At 30.1% G+C, this 11,224-nt stretch overlaps 1 protein-coding gene and 1 pseudogene across 1 annotated transcript in view; both read left to right on the forward strand.

Annotated features, from left to right (window-relative positions):
• CDH9 (cadherin 9) overlaps nt 1–3,825 on the forward strand; it is a 96,713-nt gene extending 92,888 nt beyond the window's left edge. The window contains exon 12 of the mRNA XM_016137283.2: nt 2,876–3,825. Within this exon, the coding sequence (XP_015992769.1) occupies nt 2,876–3,363 (488 nt within the window). The 3' untranslated portion in view covers nt 3,364–3,825. The remainder of the gene's footprint in view (nt 1–2,875) is intronic.
• Nucleotides 3,826–8,617: 4,792 nt separating this feature from the next.
• LOC118607454 lies at nt 8,618–8,735 on the forward strand (annotated as a pseudogene).
• Nucleotides 8,736–11,224: the final 2,489 nt, after the last annotated feature.

Raw genomic sequence — 11,224 nt, forward strand, 5'->3', positions numbered from 1 at the left:
TAAAAACATGTATATTCCAAATTTGATTTTTTTTTATTTCTATATTAATAATACATACACATACATAAAGACATGTGTGCATACATAGGGAATAAAAGTATCCCCCGTCCAATAAGTTTAGATGTTATAATATTATCAAACTAAATTTATAATATTTTTCTCTATGCAGAAATCCTAGAAGCCTTCTTATATTTTTATTCTCAAAAGTCTACCACCTTTTTGCTCTGAACAGTGTAGAAGAAACATATTTATTTTTTCACCTTCTCAATTTATTTCCTAAATGTAGAGTTATTTTCTATTATTTTTATTATCAACGTTTCCAATGCAGTCTTGCTGTTATTTTCAGTCTTTATATTGATGGCTGGACAGAAGTACTGCGTTTCTATAGTTAAAAGTCTGTTCTTTGCAAGATAGTGATATAGCTTGTAAAATATTATTTTAGTCCTACTCTGTTATAGTTTAAAGACAGGTATAGTTCTTACATTTATAGTTTACATAGGTCTAAAATGTATAGTTTACACCTATGTTGCAAGGCAAAGTAGGGAATAAAATCTAGGGTGGGGCTTTTTGACTTTTTTTGATTCCTTGGACTTTTTTGGCAGTCGGATAAAGCTTATGTACCTAATATAGAATAATAATTTAAATTTATAAAATTTATATATGTGTGTGTGTATGACAAAACAAAAATACATGTATCCAAATTGAATAAAAAAACAGAAAAAGCAAAATATGCTTGATTATTGTCATATGTGTCTTGCTCTAGTGCAAGTCTAATGATCATTTGAGATATGTTGCAAATATAATGCAATATAAAATATGTGATTCCTATTGGTTTAATAGACACAGATATTGTCAGTATTACTGATATTCATGATAGAAAGAAATGCTAAATTCTAGTTCTATAATAGTGAAAATAATGACTTTTTTTCTGTTCCATACCTTTGCCCCTCTGAGTTCTTTCCATACTCCCAGAATAACAACCTTAATATAGGAGAAAGAAGCAAATAAATTTGATCTGGCAGAGAAGAAAACACTCAGAACAGATTCTAAGGACAATTTTTGAGAGTTAGTAAATGTTATATTAGCTAGTAAACCCTTAAAATAATAGCTATATGGTTGTTATTTTATTCATAAAAAGTAGAGAATTTTTAAATTAATCCAATATTAGTTTAGAAAGAAAACTCTTTTTCTACAGCATGGTTCACTAGATGGTTGGATTTCAAACCTATGTTAGACTTAACTTATATTCATCTTTTTAAAATAGAGTATAGATGTCTCATTTCTACTGAACAGTTTTTGAAATTTTTCTTCAAGGTGATTCTGAATATAGCTCAGCAACCAAAGCCCATTCTGTGGAGGTTAACTAAAATGCTTCTGATGATTTTCATTTTTAATACTTTCTACCCATTAGTAGGATCTGAGGAAAGTGTATTGGCCAATATAACAATAGCATTACACAGGTTTTCAGTGGAGTTATAGAGGCCTCAAGGGCTATAGTAAGTTTTAATATAAAGGAGCTTGCTTTGTGTAATCTCTAAACAAAGATTGAGGAAAGAAATAATAGATTGTTAAGCCAACATTTTCTTGTTTTTCAATGAAACATGAATAATACTGACAGAAGATTTATCTGCCCCTAAAGTAAGAAACATCTATTTTTTATTTTTCTCATGCAATGTGTAAATGTGTTTTTATACATTTACAAATTAAATGGGGAAGATTTTTAAATTTAATTATTAACTTTTCTTATATATAAAATTAAAGACTTAGTTTATTTTCAAAAGAAAATATACATTTTGGAAATCATGAGTTTTTTTAAGTGTACTTTATTGCATAATGTGTTTATTTTGCATATGTTCACTGTCAAATATATACATATGTTAAATTTAAGTAATATAAGAAAAATAGAAAATATATGTGGGCAAGTTTACAGTTAACTTAATATGATTTTCATATGTAAATATACAATATAGGTAATAATATAGGTAAATAATAAAAACAATACAGCAAATACAGGGAGTAAAATTAACATTTTAGCAAAAAAGCTTGACTGCAACTGTGTAAGTCAAAGAAGGCCTCAGTAACAAGATTATATCTGAGTTGTAAGATGAATATAAGTTAAAGATGAGTTTGAGTGAATTTTATACTGTAGCTCTAGAGTTATATTTAAAACCTTAAGCAAACTTTCAAAGCTAGGTCTATAAAAGAATTTAAACAGATGCCAGCTATGTGAAGGGATGAGATCAGTAGCACACACATATTTATATATATATATGTATATACACATATTTGTTATCTGCTATTTGTGATATACTTGTCATATATAGTTATATATATTATTTATACATTATGCATATGTATATATGTATGATATATACTATAACATGTATATAATGCATATTTTATATATATGTATATCTATATATGAGTAATGTTTTGCATTTACTTCCCTGAGTCATTAAGAAAATATTGATAGTCAATTTCTCTTGAGATAATAATTATCATAGTTTTAGAATTTTAGTACTTTTAAAGAAACTTTCATTTAGGAGGAATGAGGTACCTTATATTTACAGCTGGCTAAATGCGTTAGCCGTAATTGCATAAAGCTTTTTCAGTGCTAGAACTCCTCCCTAGGAGAGCGAGTCTTGAAAGTAAATACATGGCACTGTAATATCTGCTTCTTTATCAATTCAGTTCATCCAGTCCCTGACCCAAAGCACCCTGTATTTGTATAAGATAGTTACTCTTTTTATCCAATTTTGGTACCTCTCACACCACACAAACTTCATACATAGAAATGTGCTATGTTTAATGTAAACCTGAATCATGGAATCTCGTTTCCTTCCCTCCCTCCCTCCCTCTCTCTCTATGTTAATAGTTTTAGTTGTGCTATTTGCTGCATTGAAGAGGCAAAGAAAGAAGGAACCTCTGATAATTTCAAAAGACGATGTCCGAGACAACATCGTGACTTACAATGACGAAGGGGGCGGGGAAGAAGATACTCAAGCTTTTGACATTGGCACGTTAAGGAATCCAGAAGCAAGAGAAGACAGTAAACTTAGAAGGGATGTAATGCCTGAAACTATTTTTCAGATAAGAAGGACTGTGCCTTTGTGGGAAAACATTGATGTACAAGACTTTATCCATCGAAGATTAAAAGAAAATGACTCAGACCCAAGCGCACCTCCTTACGATTCACTGGCCACATACGCCTATGAAGGAAATGATTCCATAGCAGATTCACTCAGTTCTTTAGAGTCTCTCACAGCAGATTGTAACCAAGATTATGATTACCTCAGCGACTGGGGGCCTCGTTTTAAAAAACTTGCCGATATGTATGGGGGTGATGAGAGTGATCGAGATTGAGTATTGCACGACTTGATCTATGTTAGTGAAAGTATTCTTTGTTACTAGATTAAGTGGCCTGCATTCTCTACCTTGGAGGAAATTTTTTTGAAAATTAAAATTACAAACAATACGTAGGTGTTGTCTTAGTAAAGATTTGCCTAATCAGTAAGTTCCTGTGAATGAATACGAATGATACAGAATTTTTAAAAAAGTAATAATCAGTTCACCCTCTTTGCCTAACAATCTCTGAAAAGTATATCACATCAATAATCAATAAGAAATACATAAAAGGCTTTTTGTGCCTTTTCTTAGATATAAGAACTTTATAAATGTTTTCTTAACTGACTTACAGTCACCTTTACTATTAAATGAAACATCGTTCAACTGCTTTGTAAATTAATATAAAATATATATATATATATATATATATCCTTAAAGAAATAGGAATGACTATTACTGCCATATTTATTTAGTTGAAGAATGTCTTGGTGTTAATTCATTCATATTTTTATAAATGTATATTTATATTTTTGTATTTTTATGAAATAAAATAGTATTTATAAAAATAAATTTCATTTTATTTAATTCCTAGAGCAGTTCTAATCTCACTTATACCAGACGTTTTTTACATCTTTAAAGGTAAAACATTATTTACTCAGGGAAAAATTTCTAGGTTAGCACATGTGATTTGGAGCTAAAATATTGTGAGACCATAAAAGCTTTTTAGTATAAATTGTTATTTTCTGCTTCAATCACTTAAATATGGACAAGTGTTTATTGAACCATTGGTGTCTACCCATCAATAGGATAGGAGACACATTTGGAATATGAAGTATTATAAATATATTGTGAATAATTAACTTTACATGCGTGTATAATTCTTTAATATAGGATTAAACCAGTGAATTTTATTTGACAGTAAATTAAGTATATGTGAGTAATGTAATGTAGACGAAGAAAAATATCTAAATCACCTTTTTTCCCTCAATAATATAGTTATCAGAATGAGAACTATTAGCTCCGATTTTGTTTTGTTTTGTTTTTTTTTAAATGATCAGACAATTCATGGAATATATTCTGGGTAACATTTAAAATGTGCGTCAACAAATTAGAGGCATTTTTTAATTGATCATTTTATTGAGGAGATTAAAAGTTTGAGGAAATCTTGAAAGAAGTAGTTACATATGGGCTAAGGATAAGAAAACTTAAGGAATGTGAAGTTTTACTCATGATTGAGACTGTCTAGAAGAAAAAACATAGGGACTTTCAGACATAAGAAAGAAGAGAGAGGGAGAATTGTAAATAATAAATAATTCTTTGCAAATCTTTGAAAGATTGCCACAAAGGAAACTTGCCCTATTTTGGCCTGGAGAATAATAAAACCTAAACTAAAAGCTGAAAATTCACGAGGAGATTACATATTATCCATCTTAAGTGCTATGAATTATTTTTTGCTTTCTCTTTTAGCACTCATCCTTTAAGGAGCAAATGTCATAGCCAGTGTGATTCCTAGTTGAAATTAACTTTAAAATTTAACATCGACTAATCTGGTACTAAGCCTTTTTAAATAGTAAATACTTAGCAACTCATAAACAGCCATTTTTGTGTTCTATAATTTTACTATGTTGTAAAATTTTTTGAAAACTAAGATTATTTTAATAATTTACTACCAATAGCTAACACATATCAAAGATTTAATTTAATGCTAAACAAAACAAAACAAATCAAAACACTGGGCACTTAAATTATTTGATTTCTTTTGTTGTTGTTGTTGTTGTTGTTAGATAAATATGAGCATCTCATTTCTCTTTTAGAAACATTGATTGTTCGTCACAGTGAGAGTCAGTCCTCGCAAAAGATCTACTAGATCAGGTTCCCATTATCTCTTTGATGTTATTCTCTTCCTTTTCCTTAACTCATTTTAGTTCAGTTATTCTGGACTCTTTGTTGTTCTTTAAAAATGCTAAGCATTTTCCCTTTGAACTGATCACTCTCCTTGGAACAATCTTCCCCCAGATATTCATGAAATTAACTGTGTAACTTCCTTCAAGTCCTGGTTCAGATATCATTTCTAAGTGAAAACAATATTAAACAATATATTTAAAACTGCATTCACCCAAATCCATTTCTCCTTTCTCGATTTATTTTAAAATAAATATTTCCCATAACAAATATCACCATGCAATATGACACATAAATTATCTATCATTTAATTTTTTCGTTTGCCTATTTCTACCAAAATAGTTATTGGTTTTCAGACTGGCCCATGTGCATAGAAGGTGAGGAGGGACTGAAGAAAAAGGCAGACTACTCCAGTTTGGTAGGTGGCAGGTTTAATAAGCAAGGAAACTTACATAGGAGGCTAGTCTTGGGTGGCTGAAAGACAAGTAGATCTTGGCATCCACCTGCCAAAATCTTAAAAGTTTATATGGAAGTCTTAACTCGGTTAGTCATATATACTGTCCAAATGTTCTCACATCTTACTGTCTCAAGGCTGCATCATTAAAACAGTTCCCAGTGTGAGAATGATGGCAGAACATACAACCCAAGGACAGGCGATAGGATAAGGAGTCTATGATTGCATAGGCCCAGTCTGCATGTCAACCAGAGGTGATATCCTCTCGATGACCACCTCCAACAATGGTTGGTCTCTTTGGGGCACAATTTTCATTTATTATATTCACTAAAATACACCATGTGCCTAGATTGGTGCCTCATACCTTGTTGATATGCAGCGATTATTTGCCAAATATCAAATGACATGTTCGATATTTAGATATGAGACTTTTCTTAATTTGGTAAAATATAATGAATGTATAGGAAATGAAAATCACACAAACAAAAAATGTGCTCAAATTTACAACAATGAGCATTCCTTCAACACAGTATTGATTATAGCCTAAAATGTTAAATCCAAGTATTGTTTGTTGAACTCTGGTCAATCATAATTAAGTTACTACCTGATAAGATCTTTTCAGAAAAGTATAAATAATTTTTCCAGTTTTTAAAAAGCCTCATATTGAACTAAAATATCACTCAATGATCTCGGCTTCTAAAAGAATATGGTATTCTATTAGATTTCAGGCCATAAATTCCAAATGTCAGAATCAAAACAAAAAGAATAAATAAAATAATAGCCTTCTCTTCTTAAGTTTTAATTATCTTTGTAACCTCCTAATTGGACTGCTTTTAGTCCACTAATTTTTTTATACTTGGATAGTAGAATGTGGGTAAAAGCTAGCTAAAACTCTTAATTTTTTTTTGCTAAAATATGTTTAATCACTTTCTAAATATTAGTAATAATGTGTAAATTTTCTAAGAATAAATATTGATAGTTTATATGAAATAGAAACACCAGCTCTTTAAGTCTGTATAATCAAAACAGCCATGCACAGACATTGGGTCTTATCTGACTTGCAGTCTTTGTTGTTTGACAGAATAGTGTTAGCTTATATAATCTTAAAAACTGGGACAAAAATCACTATATTATTGCCAGCATTTAAAAGTCAATATATTTTACCTATAAAGTTTCCATTACCCTAAGATTTTCTTTAAGAATTTACTAATGAGATTATGTACTCACCTTATGTGTCACTCAGTTAACATAATAAATTATCAGTTCATGCCTGTGATAGTTTTCTTTTATGTACTTTTACTTTGTTCCTTTTTAAACTTTTTATTGTTTCTAAACACATAATCATATGATTTTGATAGCAATCATTTTTCAATAACATAGATTATAAATAGCTTCCAGAAATCTGTGGGTTTGTTTTCACATTAATTAATTTTAATATAATCAAAATTAAATATGCTATGGTTTATGGTTTCCCCGCTATTATTTACTTGGTTTTCTGTGCATATTTTTTCAGCTCCAAACTCTTGTCAATCATCTAAATGTTCTATCTTGAGATTCAGAAGCACAAAGAAGCAGAGATCTAATTTCACCTCCTTTAAGAAACCTTTTCTTCAGGCACTGAACTTCTCCAATGAGACAGAATAATTGCCCTCTTTGCCAATTACATCCCTGTTAACTTCCCCATTTTGTTGGCCTGGGTATTTCCTCAATCTGTCCTTCAGAGTTGGAGTCCTAGAGTCCCATAGCTCATGTCAAGTACTTTCGGTTTGCTTTCTTTGTTCCTCCTCCCTATGACATTTCAGATGATTTGATCTATATATCTCCCACAGGATGTTACTGCTTATTCGTTATCTATTATAATAATTCCACTATATTTTAAAACAAAAAAAATTCCTTGGTAATTAATGTGTCTTTTATTTATTTTTCTTTTTTTGGTTCTAAATGTATTTGGTACCCTGAAGTTTCATTAGTATTTTTAAAGTCTTTTAACTCTTCAGCCACCAGAAGTTTCTCCTATGGACACTTAACGGTTTCATTAATTTATATGAACTTCTTGATCTTCATAGGCATTGGGCACTTAAGCTTGTAACTCCTATTATATAACATCGCCCAGAATTCTAAAAATTTATAAATGCTATTATAAACATTGTTTCTTTGATTTTTAATTATTATAAATTTAGTATACAATTATTACTGATACCAATAAATAACTTCATATATGTATTAAAAGAAAAATATTTTCAAATGATCCTATTCTTGAGATGAATATAAACATTCATATTATTTTTATCTGTTTTCATTATGTCTATTCAATACTACTTTTCAGTATATAGAACCTCACGAAATTTATTTAATACCATTCATATATTTAGAAATTCGGTAGCTCACATTCACTTAATAATCAACTGCAACATGATCTAGAACCATATTTATATGACACCAGTTGAAAGCAAATCAAAATATATTACCTATACATTTATTTGAATTGAAAATTACAATTATCAGTGGTTGTAAGATTTACAACCACTCTAATAATAATAACTTTTCATGAATGTCTCTGTGATGTGCTAATTTTAAAATTTATTTTTTATAGGAAACATATTGGTACCTTATTCTATTAATCACAGGATTAGTATACTGAGAAAAGTATAATTTTAATAAAAAGTATTATTTCAAATTATAATTCATTTTATTCATGATGCTATATCAACAAAGAAACTTCATTGAAAGAATCCTATAGAAGTTAATTATAAATTGATTTATTAACTTTGTAAATAGATAAAACATAAAGAAGTAACTAAAAGATAAAGTACTATGATTAGGGCTTGGAAATGATATAATGATTAAAAAAAAAGTAAAAGTATTTTAGGCTTCACATGTGCTTTACAATTATATCTTTTAAAAATAGATGAATGCATTTACAGCTATGCTACCCTGAACATGCCCGACCCCATCTGATCTCAGAAGCTAAGCAGGGTCAGGCCTGGTTAGTATTTGGATGGGAGACCACCTGGAAGACCAGCTGCTGTTGGCACAGGCACACACAAAAAAAGATGAATGAGAATTACTATATCCACTAAAACCAAAGGCATATTTGAAGAAATATGTAGAGAAATTACTCCTAATTAAACTCAGTCAATTTTAATATTAAAACTTAAGGTCACAGTATATTAAGGATACTGACATCATTTTCTGATATTTGATTGCTGATAGTTTTAAAGCCTCACCCCTTCCCTCTTCTTCTGGAGCCCCACATCTAGAGAAGCTGATAAGAAAGCCTGTGTGTTCCTTTCTTGGGTACAGTCAGAACATTCATACCGCCCAAGTTTTGTTCACAGGAGCAAACTCTAACTCAGCTCAACACCCTAAATAAAATAAAAACCGAGGTCAAGTCTTCCTCTCTCTAGCCATTTTGGACTTGCTTGATCTGCTCTCCTCAGAGATGTCAATTGTGGAAGTAACAAAGCTTCCCTACCCTATTGGTGTGATTGCATGGCATCATTAGTTCCCACATCCAAACCAGACTCTGAGTGGGGTCCATCTGCTTGAGCAAGTGATCATAACACACAAGTATAGCTCGGTTTTTGATATCTAAAAATGGTAATTTGGTAAGGCTAAAAACAACTTAAATAATATACATGCAGATTTTATAAAGATTTTAAAATAAATATTTTTCATTGCCTTTTTATCCTCATCCTTACAGTATTTGAGAGATATTACCTAATGATTCTTTTCATTATGAAATTGCTCAAAATTTAATTTTATTCACTTACTAAATGCAATATTTTATTTAAAACACATTTGTGATTTTAATTATAGTATGATGCATATTTGGCTATTGAAAGTTTAAGGAGGTTGATAAATGGAGAATAAATTTATATTTGCATGCACTGAATACTTATAAATGCCATGCTTTGTAATCATCATTTTATAAGAATTATTCACTTAAGTCTCAGAAGTCTTTTCCTTAGGTATTATTTTTGTCTTTATCTTATATAACAAGAAACTAAAACCTATATAAGATCGCTAGTTAGTAAAAGGTGAAGCAAAGTTTTAAAGGGCAATCTGACTCAGTAGACTCTGATTTTAATTAGTACCCTATATTATATTTAATAATGTATCATTATTTTATGAGACTGAATGTATGGTAGTAGAATTGAGCTGGGAAATGTTTAATCATTTGTATCAGATAATATAGGTCAAATTTAATTTCCTTAAAATTATAATTAAATATCTAATAATGGATTGGGGTTTTGAAAAAAAAAAGGAAATAAAATATTTTCCTTGTAAATAAAATGGTCTGAAATTACATAAACAGTTTCTAGAAAAGGATGCTACCTGAATCTGAAGCCATAATATCTAATAATAGATAGCAAAAGCTAACTTACAACTTCAATATATTAAGACAACATATTAAAAATCTATGGTTTACTGTAGTATAAAACAAATGGTTCAGTAGGGTATACACAACAAAGATTTACTCTGCACTTACAGTGAGCCAGGAATGGAGTGAATGCTTCATTATCATCTTTAAGGACATGAATGTCAAGGATACCCTGGATGGAGCAATGGGGACTTCCATTACTGATGACCTTTCTATTAAATAACAACATGTAATCTCTGCTTTCTAGAAAAGAATCCAATAATCAATATTTTTACTCATGTAAACATATAAAAAATGTTAAGAAAATGTGCAAAAAAGAGTTGCTAACTATAAAAACTAAAATGCAACAATACGAAAGAGATTTCTGTTGATTATTTCTTCTTAAATGAGAAAATTAATCTTTGATGGGAGAAACACCCACAGAATTTTATATACTATTATTTTGCCTTAGAATATAAGTCACATGGAGTGTGTGCAGGATTAGATAAGTCTACTTTTCCTTTAAAGCTAATATATAGTTGAGTTTATTTTGAATCACCTGTTAAAAATAACAATAACAGGTAAATTTGTATTCACACCTTGAAGAGTGGGAAGGTCGCTTTGCTGTCCTGCACAAGACCGTGCAAAGGAAGCACTATGAAACAACAGAGATTTAAGGTCAGAAGTGAGATCTTACATCCTGCATTTCTTTGAAACTTTTAAAAGACCACTTTTGAGTTAATATGGGGAACAAGCAAATGAGGATCGGGCCTAGCAGCAATTAAGTCTAATTCCAAGAAGGAATATTAAACATCATACTTGTCATTAGCTACATTCATTCTAGAGGACAGTCTGGAACTTGGGAACATCTTAGTAAGATGAAAGAATAGAGAAGTGAATAATGGTATCATTAATCTCATTACTTTTTCCTCTGGCTAATGAATAATATGCATAAGGTTTTTATTAGTTTTTTTGCTTTGTTTTGTTTGTTTGTTGTTGTTGTTATTGTTATTTTGCCACGTGTATCCAATTAAATTAAATTACACAAGAGAATCAGAGGGGAATTTTGATGGCCCTTGCCTCTGCCCCACATATCCTTTCCCCGGAATAAGTTTAAATTTGCCAAAAGTCAAATATTTTCTAGAGTATTCTAACATTTT

This window comes from Rousettus aegyptiacus, unplaced genomic scaffold (assembly GCF_014176215.1).
Source record: "Rousettus aegyptiacus isolate mRouAeg1 unplaced genomic scaffold, mRouAeg1.p scaffold_m13_p_8, whole genome shotgun sequence".
Lineage (NCBI taxonomy): Eukaryota > Metazoa > Chordata > Mammalia > Chiroptera > Pteropodidae > Rousettus > Rousettus aegyptiacus.